The sequence below is a fragment of the Lates calcarifer genome, linkage group LG9 (genome assembly GCF_001640805.2).
Source record: "Lates calcarifer isolate ASB-BC8 linkage group LG9, TLL_Latcal_v3, whole genome shotgun sequence".
Classification (NCBI taxonomy): Eukaryota; Metazoa; Chordata; class Actinopteri; family Centropomidae; genus Lates; species Lates calcarifer.
In genome coordinates this window covers 10,434,154-10,456,745 of record NC_066841.1, presented here as the reverse complement: position 1 = coordinate 10,456,745, position 22,592 = coordinate 10,434,154, and the positions used below count along the sequence as shown (strand labels likewise).

General features: G+C 39.4%; 1 protein-coding gene across 1 annotated transcript; it reads left to right on the top strand.

Annotated features, from left to right (window-relative positions):
* The first annotated feature begins 18,488 nt into the window (after positions 1–18,488).
* tescb (tescalcin b) lies at positions 18,489–21,643 on the top strand. Its single transcript, XM_018671211.2, has 8 exons — positions 18,489–18,788; positions 19,370–19,439; positions 19,728–19,808; positions 19,906–20,045; positions 20,141–20,202; positions 20,638–20,745; positions 20,835–20,882; positions 21,036–21,643. The coding sequence occupies exons 1-8, from the start codon at positions 18,725–18,727 to the stop codon at positions 21,111–21,113; spliced, it is 651 nt and encodes a 216-aa protein (XP_018526727.1). The 5' UTR covers positions 18,489–18,724; the 3' UTR covers positions 21,114–21,643.
* The last annotated feature ends 949 nt before the right edge of the window (positions 21,644–22,592 follow it).

Genomic DNA, 22,592 nt, shown 5'->3' with positions numbered 1-22,592 from the left:
AAAAAAAACAAGTCACAGGCTTTACTTGTTGGTCTTTGGTCACAGCTGACAGTTACTGTCTAAAAATGGGTAGTTTTCTCACTTCTCTGTGTTGAAAGCAGATTTAAACCCAACATTTTCTCCCTAATAAGAGTTTGTATGGAGAGAGTTTCAACAATTAAATAATGCTATACACAACTCTAACTCCACAAATTGCTGCATACTGTCATGAATTTCCAGCAGAGTGTCATGCTCCATCATATTAATCAAAGATTCTTACAAACAACAAAAAAAAATCAACTTATTTGATGCGTCACTTCTCCCAATAATGAGTTATATGTCTTTGTCTCAGTGAAGCGCAGTTGTGCAATGTTGCTGGAAAAAAAACTTTCCTCAACTAGTGCAGACAAACAAACAACAGTTTCATTTCTGAGCTAATTTGAACATGTTGCATGCATACAGAAAACAAAATCATTATCAAGTGAACAATTCAATGTTTTTTGAGATCTGGTTGATTGTTCTCATTAATGTAAGCATGATATTTGAAGAGTTATTCATGTATACTGTAGCCGTGCTCTTATGAGCGACACCTGTCCTACTCATGAAATAAACAAACACAAGGTCATTGTCAATTGGTTTATTCCTCTGTGCAGGTAAAACAATAACCTCAGTTAGAAGTAGTAGTTAGAGTTAGAAGAGTTTATATCCAGTTTTAATGTGTTTAGGAATTTTAATTGCGAGAAAATGTCTAAATGAATTTCCCGACATTGATTTTGTAATATGCACATCCCGCAATAGTAACAGTGATTGCCATCTGTGTGACACTTGATATTCCGCTCATGCCTGTCTGCTTCCTTCCAGTGAGCGGACAGTCAGCTCACAGCAAAGTGATTTCCAAACTAGACAATTCCACGCACACGTCTGCATTAATCTATCAACAGGGAGATCTTTAAAAGATCCACATCTGTCTGTGTCAGCTTGACTGGAACTGAGAAGAGTTTTTTTGTGGGACGGGGGCTGTATTTTCTGACACAAGCAAACAAACAAAAACACATTTTACGAAGCAATAGCATGAATTTTATACGGTTTAAAAGAGAAATATTTAAGATTGATCACCAGTCATGCTGACCTTGACCTTGCAGACCTCTAGGACTCAAGGTCTGGAAATTACCCAGAGATGCTCTCTGTGGATCAACATGCCACAGCGATAAATTAATCACCCTTCCTCTTTATGTCGAAACAGGAGTTGGGGTGTCAAAGAAGCTCTCTGTGGCACTTGGGGTATTCTGAAAATGGGTCAGGTAAAATCTCTCTCTTTACTAATGAAGTCCCTGTGCACTGAGCCTCACACCTGCACGGTTTCAATTACCACAGTGAAACAGAACGGGAAATCCCGACAGTGCTGGTCCAGCTAGTAGACACACACACACACAAACACACACACAGGTGAAGCAGATGCAGCGGCCCTGTTCCTCTACATTAGGAACAGGAGTGAAACATGTTAGCTTTGAATGAGCTATGGTCTCAAGTTGAACACTTATTCATAGATTAGTTTAGGAAGCCTCTTTTTAATTTATTGTTTCATTAAAATATTTATGCATGAATGGGTTTTTTTGTGTGTGCTCATTTTCAAGCCAAGAGTTTATTTGCTGGGTTTTTTTGCATATAAATATATTTACTGCAGTCAGACACACGTTGGATTTAAATTCTGCTCTTTAAATTCTGCTTTCTTATTGTAAGTAGACACACACATTCCTCTGCATTTTAGTTGAACTAAGTAAACAGTTGTTTTTTTTTTTCATCTGCCATTATGTTTCTCCGCCAAGTGTTGTTGCTACAGGACTTTTTTTTTTTTTTGGTACTTTTGTTCATTTAATCTCATGCATTTGGGAGAAAAGATCAAAGCAGTTTTACAGAGGCACATACTGTACGTGTTAGTGCAGTATCTTGCACAGGAGCAGATGTCACAGAGAGAAACACATGTATACTGGACAACAGTCAGAAATTCATCCTTTAGCTTTTGGCTAATATACAGTAGCTGGAGGTTTCCTTGCATGCATAATAAGCTCTCCCTGAGATGCAGAGTTTGTTCAACAAATTCAATAATATTGACTTCAGTGTTTATTCAGCTCCTCCCAGACCTTTCATCTGCTTATTGTCCCCATTCTCCAGTGGGTCTGTTATCTCTGGAACATGCCTCCAGACAAGGACTGTTCCTGATAGGACACCGGCCATTGGTACCCACAGGGGTGGAGGAGTGGACCAGGATGGGGGGTGGGGGGATCAGTTGCTTTTGCCAAAACCCGTGGTCAGCGAAGATTATCTGGGCTGCGTTTGAGCTTTACAGACTCAGTCTTATAACTCTCCAGATTGACTCACACTCTGATCTGTCCTATCAAAAGAAGTGAAATCGTGTTTGAGAGGTAGATTTACAGTGTGGTTGATGCGCAGAAATGCAAGGATAAAAATCCTAATTTTCTCTCCAGTAAGCTGAGCTAATATTACCTTTTTTTCTGATACAGATTACACGCTTTGCAGCAGACATTGCAACTATATGCATATCCCTTAATGTGCATAATAATACAGACTCAGTCTCTCTGGACTGTGCTTGTTTTTGCAGGGTCTAAGGTTGAGACATCAATCGTGCACCAGGAGCTGCTAGGATTGTATAATCATTAAAGATGCATTAAGTAAGATTTCACCATCAGAGGATTCTGGGGGAACTTTCTTTGGTCCTGAAGGTGATAATGACACTGTGAAGAGAGAGATTATGGTGTCCTGGGGACTCACTGGGCTGAAGTACAAAACCATGAAACTGTGACATGGGCTTGAATCTGGCCCAGGTACTTTGTTGCAGTCGCTTCTTTTCCAGTGTTTCCAGCCTGCCTCCATTTTTAATCCCCGAATCCTGGTAAAATGTAAAAAAGTAAATGGAAACCACACTAGTAAAGTGTGGTGGTGGGATTAAAATGCAAAGTTTAAATTCAATAAAAAACTGTATTTGGCGTGTGATGTTCATTCCCTGTATAAAAACAAAAGATGTCTTTATCCAGCTCCTTGCCAGGCTGTGCCAATGCTCCTTTTTTTTTTTTCTAATCATGCCCGATCTCATTGCACCATCATTGAATTAAGTGGCAATTTCAGGCCATGAGAATGTTATGTGGGTGAGAAACCTCCTCCTAATCCAAGCATGCAATTCTATGAATAACAATGGTGAAACTCCACTTTGGGTAAGCCATTACATCTGTCTCTCTGCCTCTAATTTTCTCTTTATTTTCCCTTTCTGTTTTAATGTCTTTTCTCCAACAACCTCCCATCTGCTTCTATATATTTTCCTACCCTTATCTTCATGCTTATCATATCTATAAGTTCAAAATGTAACTGCTCACTCAGTCACATAGCCTGTCCACGTCTCAGGAATGCAAACAATGCATTGTTTTTGATTATGCAGCCTGCAGGTGATTATATTCTCCCTGTACTGCCCTCCCAATTAATACATGGCATTGTTCTATCGGAAGTAGGAAGATTTATGTGCAGACAGCAGCTGTCTGATTTAGATATATCAGGGCTATTAAAACACTTCTCATGAATGGCCTGGTCTTTCAACACAATTGCCATATTAATCTCCTCTATGCTCATGAGCCCATGACATCACACAGAGAGATTAAGTTTCCAAAGAGCGGATGCTCTTATAATCTTGTAGATTGTGTGTTGCAATCATGTAGATTGCATGTGTGTTTTTGAATCAGAACACCCAGATATTGCTACTACTTGAGGTCAGTTTTTTCATTTCTGAAAGTGATATGAAACAAAGACATTGAAGGTTCAAGAGAGCTTGTCTCTTAGAAAAAAGAAAAATGAGCATTGTCCTTTTTTACAAGTAGATCAGAGTCAGTGTGGTGCAGCTCATTTTGAGTCTCCAGATAACTATCACCCCCCCCCCCAAAGTCAAGGGTTTTAGACTCATAAATGATAAGACCATCAATGCAAAAGCAATCTAAAATGAAATCATAAAATGCTGTCATCTACATACAAAACAGTCAAAAAATTAAAATTTGATTTGTTCTTTAAATTCTTCCTAAATGAATGGATTCATCAGCATGCGTGTAGCTAATTAAATCAATTCTTAAAGTTGTTTAGGAAGAAATGGAGATGCAGCATCAGAGAATTACAAACACAGGGGTGAAATGGAGAAGGTCTGGTACGGTGCTGGATATAGCCGTGCTGTGAGCAAACCCAGTCAGTGTTTTCGCTCTCCTCCTCCTTCCTGCCTCCGTTATGCCCACTAATTTAATCCAAAACTGTCTGTCAAAATTTCTGTTTTCTGCCACACCAGTGTGGTTCCCCTCCAAACAAGCAAGGGGGTCACTGCTCCTCCTCTCAGTCCATCTGTCATGTTTACAGGTGGGGTTGATTTGCTGCCACTGCAGCCTATTTACACACTTGATTATTATGGAATACCCTGCCCTGACTGGTTTATATTTATCATGTGGTTATAAGGGCTCCAAACTGGGTACCCCCATTCCCTCCAAAAAAGAAGAAAAATTCAAATTCTTTATGTTATTGTGGTTGGCTCTTGCAGAGTTGAACACATTCTCACATTTGCAAATTGAATTTCAGCAGCTACTTGTCACATAAATCACACTTTTCAGCGATTATGTCATGAATGTGTTTTGTGGATCCACACGATAACGCATTGGTGCCAGAATCAGATTTTGACTGACTACTTTTGGCTGCACGGAATCCTCTCAAGTTCCTATTGCTTTCGGAGAAATGCCAGGCTTTAATGGGGCTCAAGATGTGAAGGCAAGACTGGTCTGAGCAGCACCAGCTCAAATTATAGTGGTATGATCTAGAAAAATATGATTGGATCCTCAAGAATCTAAGCTGCCTTTTTTCAACAGGAATTGTGTGTGTGTTGCTATCACTAGTAAACAACACATACGTAGAAAAATGACCAATACTAGCATTGGATATGCATATAGCAATAAAAACCGTGCAGATAATAACTACTCTTATAACCACAAAAATTATAATACAAATAAAATGTGTTTCCCTATAACATTCTCTATTTACAAAAACAAATTAAAGCCACACAGTGTAACTTTTCCTGAGCTGCAGCAGCCTGTGCAGCCACAAGTGGTAATTAATTCTGTTGGGCTCCGAGAAAATAAAGCCTTGACAGGAGCTCCGACTGCATAGCCCCACTCACTGCACTGAAACACGGCCATATATTCCAGCCAGAGTTTATTTGTCTGGAACTGGAAGTGCTGTCGGTATAACAAAGACGCCAAACTCTGTTTAGAATTACTGATATTTTTAAAGGTTTCCTTGAAGGATATGGGAAATGCACACTGGTTTTTTAATGGCGTCTTGAGTCTTTTTGATTGATTCACAGTTCGGCATTACTCATGAATTTGCTGCACATGATTTCCAGCAGTTTAAGCTGCTGACTATCACTCATTTAAGCACTTCTCATGGGAGATCCTAATTGCTCACTGAAGTTACAAAGTGCAAGAACAGGCATTTAGGGTGCAGAGTGGGAATGAAAGAGGCACCATTCTCCCTATTACAAGTCAGTGGAAAAAACTGTTGCATAATATTGCTTTAATATATTGACGCTATTACTGACTTGACATGCAGGCTTTTACTACTACAATTTTTCTTAAATTTTACCCTGTGCACATATTCTGTTCCAGGCTTCATCGTTTCCTTTTTTACAAAATGGGGAAACAGAACTTGACCTTGATCCTGGCATCAGCTGTTGATCATTTAGTTAATTAACCAAGAGGAGGGAGGTCATCAGGGGGGAAATATCTGCATTAGTTGAATTAAACGTTCAGCTTTTCTCAATGGATTTCCAGTCCTCTGTTGAAGCACTATAGCTCATGTGTGAGTGCTCACTGAAAGAAATGATATCCTTCTAACTGATTTCATGAGGGATACTTGAGGGAAATCCCATCCTGCATAAACAAAATTAGTTTGGCCAACAAAGCATTTCTAATTGTGATGACACAGAAGTTTTTTATTTATCCTTTCTCAGCTGTGCTTCTGTGCGTCTACCTTTATCTGAAAGAATTCCTCACCTTGAGAGAAATGACAAATTATTCATGAGTCACATTAAATATGCCACAAAGAGACCTATCTTATTCAGCAGCAGGTATTAATCCAGATTGAAACTTGACGTATAAAACAACCTGCTGTGATTCAGACTACACACTCCTCCAGCTGCACACCTGAAGGGGCCATTCTCTCGCCTTTTCTCGGAAGAAACTAAAAACAGAAACAGAGTGACACAGTTTGGAGAACACGCCTGTCACTGTGGTGGAAATCCTTCTCTGTCACCTGTTTGACTGAGCAGTAAACACAGCAGAACAACATGTCTACTCAATAACCCACCAACCGTGCTCTCCCCTTTATTTACTCCCCTTTGATGTGACGTGGTATCACAGGGATCAAACTTTCAAGCTGTTGCCTACAGATAACAGACATTAGGTCGTGGGATGCGCGGTGCAGTGGTGTGATCTTTTGCAGCTGAATATCATATAAACTCTACTGAAACACAGTTTGTCAGCCCATGACAAAATATTACAACCAAGTTTAATGTGTGAGAATTATGTAATAAAAGACAACCTAACAGACGTGCACATGTAGTTCTTGGCCCTGTGCAGCCATGGTCCACAGGTGTTTTCACTTATTTTGCCTGATTAGATCCCTTCTCAGAGCCATGGCTGTGTGAGAAGTTATTAACTTATTCACCACTCACTTTATAGGAAATTGTAGAGGACTGAGTAATGTTGGCAAGATCAAAACAATGTCAGGCACTACTCAGGTCGTTCATCTTGTCTGACAGCCATCTAATTTTCACTATGTATATACATCTTTGAAAGTGACCAATGATTGCACACTGCTTTTTATGTTATGATTTGTGTCCATTTCTTTGGGTATAATGACAGAATTAACAGACCACAGTATCTAGTGGACTACATAATGAATATGAATGATTTTGTACAGACACTGATAGACATGTTACACCCGTTAGGATCTTTTATCTTTTTAAAAAAAGCACATAATACAATACAATCTGACATGAGGTGTGACAAAGGATTATATGATGCAATTGCAGCAGACTAACATGTAATTTTATTCAGTACAACACCATAATAAGCTCATCAAAATGATACATTTCTGCACAATATTACACCACAATATGATCCAGAGTAGAACTTAATAATACTGATTATTTAGCTACACTGACTGATGGACAAAAACAATGACCCAAAAGCATCTAAAAATGCATTCTAATTGCATTTGGTAGTCTCATGTAAATCTCATTAAAGCTCCACCCACCTTGAACCTGAGCAGAGGTCTAATCAGCCACAATTATTGAAGACACCTGTGCGGGTGAGCAGTACTCAGAAGTGTGCAGGTTAAAACATGGCCTGATTTTTTTTAATAGGTGATTCTTTCAATTTGAAAGTGCAGTCTGTAATTGTTATATCTTCTTTCTTTGTCTTTTTTTTAATCCAAGCACAGTTTGGTAAAGGCAAGAGAAGCATTTTTTTAATAATTCAGTACATTTTTAATAAATTAATCTTTCTGATAAAATTTGAATTCTATTTAAGTTTTGTAACTTTGTTTTCTCAAGTAAAGTAATAATGGTTGTACATACACATAATTATTAGAAAAATTCAGTGCAGACATCTACTGCAAGGTAAACTTTCCTACTTTGTGACCTTCTTTGGAAAAGCTCTTTTGGAGAGTGAAACAGTTCAAAAATTTTGGATCAGCTGTATGTACCTGGTGCCCAAATCTGATTGGCCAGATGTAAACACCATATGAAAGAGTGCTGCGATTTGAAGATCACTGCAAATTTCTCCTTGAAGATTCTTCTTGAAACTCATTTGGGAAAACCTTCAAAGCAGCAAAGAGCTGTGTATGTGGCTGTCGCGTTTTGGATTTTAGATGTCATGTGTCAAGTGTTGCTGCCCGACGCGCTGTGATTGATTACCCTACTGCTAGCCTATTATGGATCTACTGCCAGCGTCACAGTCTGTGACTGAATGATAATGACCCTGATAAACAATTAAAATCTGTATGGCAGCGAGAACACAAGAAGACATCAGACAGCAATGACAGTGAAGGTTAGTCTAGGTCTTTGAACACAGATGAAACTCTCTAAGGGACTGTATTAAACAGTTCTAGATATGTTGTTAAGTTTACAGTGTGAAACCTCCTATTTAACTCAGACATCCTCACCTAAAAGAACTCAGGCTTATGGATTGAAGCCCAACAATGGCACACACCCCTGCCAAGAGGACTCACAGGAGCTGATAATCGCTGTAGCGACACACACTTCCTGTCAAGCTTGATTGACTGTCATCCTGCAGGAGAATCACTTTGAAACACCACTAAATCCCCATCCAACCTACTCTGCAGTTCAAAAAAAGTGGTGGCACAAGCGTCTGATCTCTGTGTATAATAAAAATTCAACATCTCTTCACCTCACACAGGTCTTACCCAATGCCCATGAATTGGGCCACAGCCATCACAATCCGCTGACCTTGACAGCAATGCAGCAGGTAAACACTACAGCTGATTGCCGCTGTGCCATGGCACAGCGTGACACAGGCCCGTATCTCAACACAACAGGTCTTTTCTGAGCATTAAGCAGGGGGCCTGGGGAGAGACTGAGCTGCAGATAACATAATATAGCTGCTCGAGAGCCCTGTTTCCCACTTCCTGCTGAAGCACTGCGCGTCAATGCTTTCACGCAGCGCAGGAGAGTGAATAGGAAGAAAAAGGGTCACAAGCAATAATCGCTCTGATGCGGGGGGGGGCACGGCACGGTGCAGGAGGGAACGAGGGGATTCTTCTCAACTTCCAAATGAGAGTCAGCATTGCTCAGGTGTACCAATTCCCTGACTGTAACCAGTCCAAGAATTTCTTCAAGGTTAGCATACAAAACAGCATCTATTCTGTGCAGACCTTACATTGACTGGGCACAGATCCAGGGCGGCTCTACCATTTTTTAGGCACCAGGAAACGGCCAGAGTCAAGACCCATTGATCATTCTTGCACAAAAACCACACACTGTTGTTTCACAAAGTTTCTGAATTTCTACAGGTGTTACTTCTATAGCATCTATACCCATTCAGAAGAATATTACCCATTAAAACTATTGTACTGATTATTTCTTGCTTGATTTAAATATTAACCATTTTCCCTTCAAACTACAAAGCTGCCCTCTCTGTGGAATGCTTCAGTGTCCTGCGTACAACAAAAACAGGAGCAACAGGAAGGCAAGGATAAAACCGGCTGAAACTCCCTTGATAGCCAAAAACCCTTTTGAAGCTTCCCCGTCTGCCTTCAGGGAGATGCACAAGCTGGAACTGTTCAGGATGAAGACAGACAGAGATACTTTGGGTCACATCCGTTTTCACCAGCATGGAATAAATTAGAGTGGTGATTTGTGATCAGGTGTTTTTCAGTGCCTTGTTCTGTTTTTAAACAAAATGTATAAATAAAGGTATGTTTTTGCTCCGGTGTTGTAGTTTTTTTTTTTTTAATAACTATAACTTGGCATACAGCTCTTTTGCTGTTCCTTGGTATTTGTACATCCCTGTAAAAATACAGACAAATAGTGTAACTTTACTGACAGGTATGACAGCGGAACTGAACATTCACTAACAGAGCGCTGACCTTGGCTCATGACCATGCATTTTTATGTAGACTTACATGAGTGTATTGTTTGCTTTCTGAGGTGAAGTACAAAGAACAGTCTGCTCAGACCAAGAGAATAAGGTGTGTGTGTGTGTGTGTGTGTTTAAGAAAACCAGTGTAAAACAGGATGTCACACAGATACAGCCTTAACCTCCAGATGCACTGACATGTATTGGTTATGTTTTATGATGTGCCTTTTTAACACATTCTGTGTGTTAGTTTTGTCTGTACATCATAGGTTACTGAAATAGAAGGGAAGGGAAATGATTCACTTTACCAACTTTACCTTACAGTATTCATCCTGCCAGTTAAATCATGATACACTGGATAAAAAGAGAAGGGCGGTGCTAGAGAAAGTTCAGACGTTCACTGACATCATTACGATTCGTCTGCTGAGAATCGTGAATACTCACAGCATATGTCACGGGAAACAATTTGATTACTTCTCTCTGGACTAGATAGTTTATTTCATCAACAACAATTATTTGTCAAGTTTCTGACCTTGGTACAGCAACTAACAGTGGCTCTCAGTGCTGATCCTGAGACTCCAGAGTCCCTGTTTGTTTTCACTCCAGCTAATCGTGCTGGATTTGGTCAAGGTGGTGCCCTAGGTAAGATCTAAATAATGCAGGAAGGACTCAGCACAGCTGACATTTTTTACACATTCGAGCTGTTTTTATGTTCATGTCTTTAATTTAAATTAAGTCTCAGTCAGATCTCATGTCAGAGCAAATAAATGTCAAGTCATAAATCCTTATAAGCAAATTGTCTTTCAGGTTTGAATGCTGAGAATTAAAGGGTTAATGTTTTTTATTTTTGACAAATGTCAGATTAATTGTCACAAATGTGGTAAAGACATATTTACTCTTAATCTTGTTGATGAAAGTAACAAAACCAAGCTCCACTGTAATACTTACTCCAGCAGTGATGGTCTCACTTGGGTTAATGTGAATGACAGGATACATGCACATTGGGTGCAGGGCCAGTAGGGGGCAAAAAGCAAATATTTGCCCTTGGGCCTTGGGTCAAGAATGTTAATGAAAGTTTTTTACTGCATGATTGGAGAAATTTTGAATGTTTTGTTTTCACCTGATTTCAATTGGTTTGGGTGACAAATGAGACCAGAGGAAGACCAACACATATTGGAAACTGAAAAAAATAATATTAGTTTAAAAAAAAAAAACAGCAACAAAAAACAGCAACTTTGGTCTCTTTTAAATCAGTAATCAATTCAGGGGACAGAACGTGGCCCAGATGGGTCGGCTGTAATTCCTAATCACAGGTTTCTGTACCCCATCCAATCATCACATATTCATCTGCAGTATACAGTCTACCACCTCTGCCATGCCCCACATCTACTCAATATTCTCTCTCTTAAGGCTTGAACAGCTGTCCTTGCTTTTGATATCAAAATATATGCATATCACGTACTCTATATGCTGAGTGAAATACTGAAATCCAAGATGCATTTTTTTTCAGCTGTACCATTATTTCAGATGGAAAATTCTGCATGTCTTATCATCATTTTATGCTTATTTTTCTGTAATTTTGTGTGACATATTTTTGGATCACTAGGATCTTTGCAATAATGACTTGTTTTTACATTTAAGCTCGGTAGACTTGCATAATGTTTGTGTTCATAATTTGAATTTCTAATGAACCCACTGAAGGTGGATGAGGTTAAATAGGTTAAAGCATTTATGTAGTCCTAAATTAACGTCAAAGCAAACCAGTTAATATGTTGGCATTCAGAGCCTGGAGGTATAAACACCTCTGTTATCGACTTTGATTACATGTAAGGTCAGAGCAATGGGCCTGAATCCTTGAGATCTACAGCTTAATGGAACAATACAGATGTCCGTATTCCCACATGACCTTTCCGTATTTTTATTCCCTCACAATGAAATGTCTGGAAACTCTTCATTTTGTGCCACTTAGGCAACATTAAAGGCCATAACACATTCATTCCTTGCACTTGGTATTTAGATAATTGTACTGACAAATAAGACATTACTGTGTATTGTAGGCTAAAGCCCTGAGCATAACTTTCGCACACTGGGTACAAGATGCCTGCTTAGCAGCAAGGCCAAAATGCCATTTGACAATAAACATTTTAGGTGACAGATAGCAGCCAATAAAGTGATCCATCTCAAGGGTATGCTGTAAGCACTATTCCACATGAGATTGTTTTTTCTGAAAGGTTACCCAGGAGGAGCAGGTAATCTGCAAATTAGTGTTACTTCAGGGAAACTCTGTAACAAGGAGATACATATAGTTGCACCAGTAGTGAGAGTGATAAAGAATTTGGATGGCAGTGTCTGTGTGAGGAATGTATAAAAGCTGCAAAAGTTAGCACTTCCAGCTAACTAGAAACAGTAACAGCTTTAGCCTCGGTCTTATTAGCATAATGTCATGATTCCTGTTTTCAAATGAGTCAACTTGAAACATTCAAAAATCAGCTGATAAAATCTGCTAGCAACAGTTTTCATTTTGGCCACCTAAGTCAAGTGCTAGCTAGAAATCACATGACAGCTTTTTTTTTCCACCTGTCTGAAATCCAAGATCCAACATTGGAAAAATTACCAAGACTTTCAAAAGCTTGCAGGCAACACTGTGACTGAGGAAAGTAGTGGAACGGCGTAGTGAACAGTCAGTTCAATTCATATTGAGCACTTGGCTGCAACATGTGCACTTGAATAGAAACCTTTTAATTTAATCAGTTAACTAAATGCAAATGTGGAACACTTGACATTTGGCGACACTGTGGTGGCATTTCTTCTTTTTTATGGGTAATGTTCTCCTGTTGGCTTCACCGAATTGTGACCTTGGAGTGTTCATCATAGAGGTCGGATGGAGAAAAGGGTGGATTTCTCATTCTAGGTGAAGATAGAGCAGCTGCCACAAATGGAGGAGTTCAGGTGAAGTATTGTAGAGCAATGTTACAAAGGATTGTGAGATTGATGATCAGTTAGGGGCATCAGCTGACAGGCTTTGCATCAGAATGTGGTGGGGGAGTCAGAACTGAGCTATAAAGTAAAGCTCTCATTTTATCTGCCAGTTCTCATTCAAATCCTCAAACGTGGTCACGACCTTTGAATAGTGACAGAAATAATGAGATTGCAGATACAAGCAACTTTTATGAGGTTTCCCCGCTGGGTGGCTGGACACCGTCTACGTTAAAGAGAGCTCTGTGATTCTGAAAAACCTCTCCTTCTTAGCATTGCCAGGAGCTGTCTGAGGTGGTTAAGGCATCCCATGAAAATGCCAGGTTCTGTTTGGAGGTGTTCTGGGGCATGACCAACCTGGAAGACACCCTAGAACAAACCAAGGACACACTTGAGGGATTGTATCTACAATCTGGCCTGGGAGAGATGAGGGATCCCTACCCCCCCACAGGAGCAAGAGGAAGTTATTGTATTACCACCAAAAAATGGATAGTTTTGATGGATTTTATATCTTAAATAAATCCTCTTGATTGTGATATAATGACTTTTATGCCTCTAAACTTCACTGACAAACTACTACAACCATACTGTCTTAAACTGTAGCATCGTCTTTGCCTGTCTCTGAACCGCTTGTACTCTGAAATTGATTTCTTTCTGTCTGGAGATCAGAGCAAGCCCCATCCATGCCTCTGCAATCCTTTCTCCTTTTCTGAATCGACAAACCAAGGGCAAAAAAGGCACATTTTTTGTCCTTTTATGTGCTATCAATTCAAAAGCAAACTGAAAAAGCTGTGAAATTACTTTCCTGATTTATTGCAGTAGAATGAGTAATAAGATTAAAACCACATACAAGCGCTGACATTGCTCTTCAGCACTGGACACATAATCTTAGGTTGTACCCATGTATAATATTTTATTCTTTTTTAGCCACATAGACTGAAGGTATTTTCAGCTAGTATCCCCTCTCATGAGAAACAGTAATTATTCTCATTCAATTCTCAGCACCCCGCCCGCCCTTTCTGGATGTTTTGATTTTAGAACTGGGTCACCTCTAAAGTGATGAAAGTAATTAAAAGTAGCCAAACAAAAAACTGGGTTCTGAATCTTATTTCAGCTCAATTTATATTAATGTATAGCATGCCTTATGAATGTGGGGTGACCATTCATAAATTTGTCATGCGCTCATTTGGATTAATTAACTGGTATTCATTTGGAATTAAATGTTCCCTTAAGTTTTAATGTGAGACCGAGAACGTCTGAGGAAACACAGATTGATACTTTGGCATGAGGGGAGTCTTTCTTTAATGGGGTTTTGTCTGCGAAAGGAAAGAAAACGTTTCATCAGTCATGAAATATGTGAGCTGTCGCATCAAACAATCTACAACGTTATTGTGAGATATAATTCATCACTCTCACAAAAGTTGTGGTGACAATAGAAATACGAATATTGCTGCGCTTGATTCTCAGGTTGTGAATGAAATTACTCAGCATAAATTGGTTTTCTATTCTTTGCATGAGGAGATGAATCAAAAGCCATCACACAAATTTCACAAGTAACCAAATTATACAGATGCCAAATTTTTAAAATTGTGTTTTTGTTGTTAATTCAAAGGCTTGTCAACTCAATTCTTTGTCATCAGCAGCTTGGAAAATAGAGCAGGTAGAACGTTTCACTTCCATTAAACTGCTGATAATTATTCTTCATAAACATCTTAACGAGAGAGAAGAGCAAACAACAGGTTCCATCAAAAATTCAGCTATACCTGGTTTATTTTGAGTGTTTTTGTTTGAGAGCAGGCATCCTGCCAATTACTTATTAATCCCACAACCCACACGCCCCTGTGTGTGTGTTTGTGTGTCATTGAGAACGAGACGTGTGTGTATGAATGTAGGGGAGGCAGCAAGTTGCGCATGTGTCTAAGCGTGTGTCTGTTTGGTGAAAGGAAGAGGCAGACAGGTGAAAAGAGAGATGGAGAAAGAGCGAGACATGTCGCAGCACCCTCAGGACGTCTCCTCTTTCTGAGCAGCTGTTGTCTGAGAGCTGGAGGCAGCACTGCGGCGCCCTGTCAACTCCTTCTCCCACAGAAGCCCCCGTGCATGCAAAACAGGCTCAGGCTGCCCTCTCTCCTTGGCCATGCTTTTCCAACCCTTTTTTTTTTTTTTTGTCTCCCTATGTAACAGGCATCTCCTTATTCCCCCCCCCCTCTCTCTCTGAAGCAGAGTCTTTATTCAAATCAATTTCCAGCCATCAAACGTGTGGTGCGCTCTGTAATATTTACAGCACAGACACACAAACACAACACGCAGTGAGTGAGACAATTTTATGAGAAAGAACGTTTCAAGGGCAGAGACTGATAAAGAAAAGAAAATGTATTGTTGTTTTTCAGACCAGATAGATTGCGTACTATTAGATGCATCAATTCTCCTGCACAGGGAGAATAAATGAACATGTTCTGATTTTGTTGAGCTCTTTCAACCACTAACATCCTCTTTTACTCTGAGCTGTTGTGGGCCAGTAGCTTACAGATAATTAAACCATTTTAAACTGTTTTTTAGTTTCATTAGTTACTTCATTGGCAGTAGTTGGACAGGCAGGATCACAAACTTGGCAAAGCAGGCAACTTCCCCGGGGACTAGAACCCTCCAGACCTTCAGTTCAACTGGTTATGTAATGTGATTTATTTGAAATGTATGTAGGAGTTTGCACCTCTAAAGGAAAATATCAACTAACCTGCATTGTTCAAATCTTGTGCTAAAATGTAATTTTGGAACTTAAACTTACACATATGGTTAAATATAGGTAAGGTTTGATTAATGGCACTGGCAGTGAATGGCACACAGGAAAACATGAGGCCAAGTAGTGTTCCAGTCTAGCAGATATTGTTGGTTTCTTGGATAGGTCTCAAGGTGAGGGCGTGAGGGAAGGGTGGGCAATGAGGACCTAACAACAAATTATTACCTTGAGGCCCCCTAACTGGTTAATCTGAACATGGTGCAGGGACTAATGGCTTGACACAGACTGCATTTTCTCAAAGTCACACCAGAGAACATAAAAAGCTCTCACAAGCAGATGATTATATCTTGAGGGGGGGACTCTAATTGGAGAAACAAATAGAAAGAGTCCAAGGAACCCTCCCAGCACTCATTATATTCTGTTACTGCACCTTAATTTACTTCATAATTGACTAGTGTCATAATGGGGCTTTCAGGTTTCCTAATAGACTGTGTATGAGGAGACGGGAGGGCGAGGAAACCTGTTGAGTGCTTAAGCTTAAAAAGTGACAATTTCCATAAATTCTCAACTTCAAGCACAGTGTTAATCAGGAAGGTTCTTTTGGTCAGTTTGTGAGATCCACCTGGATAATGGTGTCTAGATGAGGGAATATCAAAAATGAAAAGGTGATCTGTCACATTTTGCATCACTGTCAGCTAGCATGTAAAAGAACAGTGTCCAGTGGAAGATAACAAGGTAAAACAGCAGGATAAGATGATTTTGTTTTCCGAGCAGTTTGCTTGTGTTTTCCTCATGATGCCTGTTGATTCACCATTAGCAGTGACAGCTATTCCTCATGACTGGAGGATGCAACCATCACACATTGTGGGAGGTTTGACAGCTCTGGAAACAGCTGTGAAATAGGACAGGTTGGGATCAGCTCATTATAAATTGATAAGAACCCACACAATGCCATACAAATGACAGGGGAAAGAGAAGTGACAGTGTATAATTTGTTGATATAAGACTGAAAATGAGCACCCTGTGATTAACAGTATATTCAACACAGTTAATGTGAAGAGAATGACATGATATGGAACCATAAATACTATCCTCAAGTGACTGAGGGTAAACACAGTATAAAATAAATGCACTTCGATGTACACACACACACAAACACATACACACACACACACACACACACACACACACATCATATGTATCTTTTGCCCCTGCCCCAAATGGAAACAAAACAAATTTAGGAATAACTGATGTTTCTTCACAGTCAGAAACCAATGTTCATCTAGTTGTTGACAATATGCTGCCATCCTGTGGTGTATACCAGTACTACATAGTTTTGATCAATAATATATTCAGCATTTAGCTTGTTTCACTTTGGTTAGTGGAATGATTGTACATTGCGTACATGAGGAAGTTCTTTACAACACAAAGCCAGGACCACAGTCATCAAGAAGAGATCATTTATTAAAGCTTGTCAGACACCATATGGCGCTTTTTCCATGTGTATTGTTTCATTTTCATATTGTAGGTCTGCATAAAAATAGAATAGGCTTATATATAATTACAAATGTGGTCCTTTTTACAAATATTGACTGAACTCTTCAAGTGGTTGGCTGATAAGAGCTGACAATTACTGTCTCTGACAAACAAAACATATTTGAGCTCATTGCAGATCCTCGCGTAGGATACGTTGATAATAACACTCCCCACATGCTGTGTGTGAGTAAGTTATCGGAGTTCAGACAAGTAACAGTGACTCACTTGCTGGCTGATCTGTGTTTGTGATGTTTTATCTCCAGGCTACACCCCCATAAGTGATGTCACAACAGACCTTTTCCTGAAAATGGCCTTACATGCAACACGCTTGATGGTTTAAACCAGCACTGCAGCAGATTTCTGCCTTAAGCTTTAATCTTTCATTTGTTGCAGCCATTTATCTTTCTGTGTCAAGTGCTGTTTAAGAAGTGGTTAAAACCTCAAGAAGTTGTGTAATCTGAAACAGTCAGAGCATGAGTGAGTCATTTAAGTCTCACGGTGGATGCGCAGTATATTGTCCAGTTCAGCTCAGGTAGATGACAAACCTGCAGCACTCGTGGAGTCAGAAGCAGAGGTCAGAAGTTTAAACTTCCAGCTTGATCAAATACAATGGACATGCCATTCAGTTCTGATAACCACCACAAATATTTCAACTTCCAGCAAAAAGTCACGCTCTGTCAGTTTGGCAGCACAGGACACAATAAACACTACACAATAGCGAGGTTCAAAGTCCATGCTTGATATTAGAAACACCAGTCCAAAAAAAAATCTCACCTCCATTTAGTAACTGTTCTGGAGCTTTCTGTCATATCAACTTATCAAGCTAAAATGCATTTGAAGCACCTTAAAAAATAAAACACCTGCATTTCTGTGACAACTGATAAATTTATCTCACTAATGAAGACTATGGGATGTGATTTACAGCTCCAGAGCAGTTACTAAATGGGGAGATTGTTTTCATACTCTAATATTTTGTTTATATCTATCAAAATGCCATGTTTTTACAGCTACACAATCATACCATATGGAAACATTCATAGGTGTCTTGTAGATCATTTTATAAGGATTTTGCAGTAGGTCAGCTTGACGTGTCTGATCATTTTGGAAGCGTTGACATGTCCAGAATGAGATTTTGTGGTGGTACAATCTCTGTTTTACTGCAAAGGATAAGTCTATACAGGTGGTTCCACCTGTGGAACTGGCAGGGTTAAATGGGGTAAAGCAGTAAATTGGCATTATAGTAATTCATGGTCATATAATATGAAGAAATGTTTAAAATGCTTCAAATTTCTGTGCAGTTTGAAACAACATCTCTCATATTTCAGTGACTTGAGCCCGTATTTTGATATCTAAGAGCTACTTATGTAACTTCTATCTCTGCACTCCGTCTTTCCCGCATGGACAGTAAACAAACAGGCCACACTCAACGCTCGCAGCCTCTGAATAAATGATTTTTTCAAAAAAAAACCACCCACCCACACACACACACACACACACACACACACAAGTCTGAATAAATAATTGAAACTGCAGCCTGTTGTTCCTCAAACTGTGTCGTCATCAAGACGGTAGTTGCGGAAGTGGCCTGTGCTGTTTGCAGAGGATGAGACCTGCCTGGCGACCGCTAAGGGAAAAGGAGGCGTGAGCTCTGGATATGTAATAGCTTACACATACACACGCTCACACAAACTCAGGTGGAGATGGATGATTCCGAAACATGACCCTCTGAGATCCGTTTCAGTTCCAACAGTTTCGGTTCATTTCCGTCTCCGGGCTCCATTAAAACTGGACCGGGCAGGTGGGAGGCATGGGTGCCCTACAGTCCTCACCTGGTCAGCCAGAATACATTGATCTGGCGGAGAAGACGGGATGTGAGTAGTTACTATTAATGTTTGCACTGGCTTTAGGCGTTTCTTTCGAAATGAATCAGCCAGATGTGTAGGACGTGTTAAAACACGAGCTCAGTGTGTTGCAAATATACTTCTTATTCAGTCTAATTTTAATTCTGCTTTATCGTAAAGGGGAAATGTCATAATATGTGCCATGTCTAAAAAAGGGATGACTATTATTTGACATACAATTACACATATCCGTGTCTAAGGTAAACGACCCTGTCTGGTGCAGCAGCAATGAATAATTGAAGTCAGTGGGAGTGTAAGTTTCACTGAGTGTGATAGTTGCATAGGGACAGACAGCAGCAAACTAAAGTGTTTTGCATAAAATATGAATATCCAAATCTACTGCCTTGAAAGCTCCCAGTAAAACTTGCCAGGGATTAAAGACTCTCAACCAACAAGTTGCTTATTTATTGATTTGAACAGTTTTATGCCTGTTATTTCTATTTTTTGCTTGCACACAAATTAACCTGTGAGTTAATCCTAGTCTGCACACGGGCAAGTGGTAAATGGTGCTAAGGTTGATTTTTTTTATTTATTTATTTTTCTGTTTTCAGTTTCATTCGAACAGATTGGAGTCCTGCATAAAAGATTCAAACAGCTGAGCCACAATGAAACAACTCTGCGGTAAATTCATCTTGATTTTGAGCTATAATTGATGATCTAGGAATTTTAAGTGGTATAATGTGAATTATTCAGTGTCATCTTTGTGGTGTTTTGTTTTTCTTGTGATTTATTTTTAAAGCAAATAACTTTCCATATGGAAAAAAAAACAATCAGCTTGGCCTTTTGCCAGATTTCTTTTCGACTGGAAACCTGCCTAACAGGCTTCATGCTGTACTTTTAAAATCTTACAACACTTGTTGTCATATATGTCACCATGTGCCACTCCTTAAAAATTTTTTACGCCCACAGGAGAGATCACTTTAATGAAATCCCAGATCTGGCATGCAATCCCATCCGTGCACAGATCATAGAGGCTTTCTTTGACAGAAGGTACAGTGACAACACATAAACGTATTTACTTTTGTTTTCAAAGTATCACAAACAGTTGGTACCTGTACATTTGACAGATATTTGTGTATTCCTGTAGAAACTACCGTCAGAATGGCGAGGGGACGGTTGACGAGATTGGCTTTGAGGAGTTCCTGGTGGTCATGTCCCATTTCAGGCCCCCGTCTCTGAACATGACAGATGAACAGCGTGAGAGCGTCAGGAAGGAGAAACTGAGATGTGTGTCTTAAAAAACAAATCACATGATCACATGATTGACATAATTTGTGACTGACGCACAGCAGTTAAACTGACGGTTGTGTTCTTCTCTGCAGTTTTATTCAACATGCATGACACAGACAACGATGGGACGATAACCCTCGAGGAATACAGACATGTAAGCCTCTGCTCACTTCCACGGGCCGCTCGTGCAATTTTAAACCTTTTTAATGAACTTAAGTCCACTACAGAAGACAATAACAATGTCTGCTGTCTTTGGAGAAATCAGAGTCACCATGAGTTTATCATCTGCATCCATATTTACCAGCATTATTAGATCATTTTCAATTGAATTTTGAAGGTGAATGAAGATACAGATTTGACACAGTAGAAGTTATCTCTGTGTTTCATATCTAGCTCCACTGTTGGAAAACGTGCGTCTCCACTCCACCACTTGAGAGTCAGCTGCCTTCCTGCAGCACAGTTAATTTGCAGCTAATTAGGGATGGGAGGAGGCGTGTCATTTCCTCAGGCCTCTGGTATGTCAGGGATTCGAGTCTTGTGGTCATTATAGTAATATTATTATACTTCAACTGTTGTTCAAAACCTCCAGGTGGTGGAGGAGCTGTTGTCACGCAGCGGGGCACTGGGAAAGGAAACGGCAAAAAGCATTGCTGATGCAGCCATGTTAGAGGTGGCCAGTATTTCAATGGGTCACATGGTATGTAAGCTGTAGCATCTCAAGATAACGTTACGTTTGAATTACCGTTTGTCTGGACAATGTCAGTAACCTCGCTTTCTCTTACACAGGAACCTGATGAATTCTATGAGGGCATTACATTTGAGCATTTCCTCAAGGTTGGTACACAGAGTATACACTATAGTATACTCTATATGTTAGTTTAGCATACATTGAAAGTACATTTAAATATGCAAGTATAATTACTACGGATCATCCTGAATGAAGTGGTAGGAGTTACAGCTGTAACTAATGTAAAACTCTCTTTGCAGTTGCTGGCTGGCTTTGAAATCGAATCAAAAATGAACATTCGCTTTTTGAATATGGACACGACAACCCTGTGCAAGTGAGGTTGGTACGTTAAACTATTCAGTGACTTTGGGAAGACTCTGACAACGGATATTTCTGGTTTCACTGTAACAGCAACTATTGCTTGTTTCCTACACCAACTTATGTCGCTTGCATTGACTATATGCCTTACTATGAATAACTATGCAAATCTAAAGAAAATATTTATATTGTAGATGTAGCAAAGGTAGTTTATTTGAATTTAAGCAATAATATGAGATAATCACTAAGGTGATAAACAGCTTATCAGTAGTTGAACAAAGCAATAATCATATATCCATGTCTGGAGGAACAGACAGTACGACTATGCATGCAAATATGGATGCTAAATGAACCTTTATAAATGTTAACGCCATAAATCAATAACTCTCAATAATCAGGGATATAAGAATACGTCTTTAAAAATATCTATATATGTCTAAAAATACAAAGATAATATTTTGAAATGCCTTCACTCTGACACTGCAGCGTATTTAACGTGGTGCATATGCCACACACTACATTTGCACAATAAAAGACCCCATGAAACACATTGGACTCCAGTTCATGATGTGCATTTCTGATTTTAAAAAAAGGAAATGGGAGTGCGGTCATGCGAGATTACAGTAAATGCTTAAAAGCAGACAGTAAAATATAAAATGATTTTTCGTCAAATCCATTTTTATCTCCATCCTGCTTCACTTTACAAAGATTATTGTGACTTTTTCAACAAAACACACACAGTGACAAGTGGTATAAACAAACAAATACAATTAAGTGTACATGGGAAAAAAAACATCCAGCTGGCCACACCATACTTTCTCAGAAAAAACAATGACTCATAGTCAAAGTTAATTGTGTGCTCTGTGGTATACAGTATAATCTCATTATAATATGTTGTATTTGGAAACTTGTCTTTAACAAGACAGAGAAGTCATAACACAGAGTGTGTTTGAGAATATGGAAACTGATTATTGGTGCTCAGTCTTGTTTATGTTTATGAACAGTTTAAATATCACTGACTCTCAATAGATCATAAAATCATGAGTGACAGTGATGCTAGGGATGATAGTTGAACATTTTATGTCTAATGTAGCGACACTTAAACCACAGACACTTTTTTATTCCAACATATAAGACAAGTGTGATTAAAGCTTTTACAGCCTCATCATAGCAGAAGTTTCAGGAGCTCTCATCAGTCCTATTACTACTTACTCAAAACAGCTATCTTGTGTATGCCAAAAATCAAGAACAGCCAAGTGGAAAATGTAAAGAAAAAAATCAACATGAAAGCAATGTAAGAATGAATGCAAGTAGATGGGCAGTCAGAAGCAGGTCTCTGATCTTACAAGTCTGTTTCATTTTCTGGGAAGCTGCACACAAGTTGCACTCTGATTACCTACCCTGGCCTGCACAGACTTCTGATGCACTTTGACATCATGGGTGTATACTGCCCTCTACAGGTCAAAACATATAAAGCATGTTAAATGGTAATGAACTTG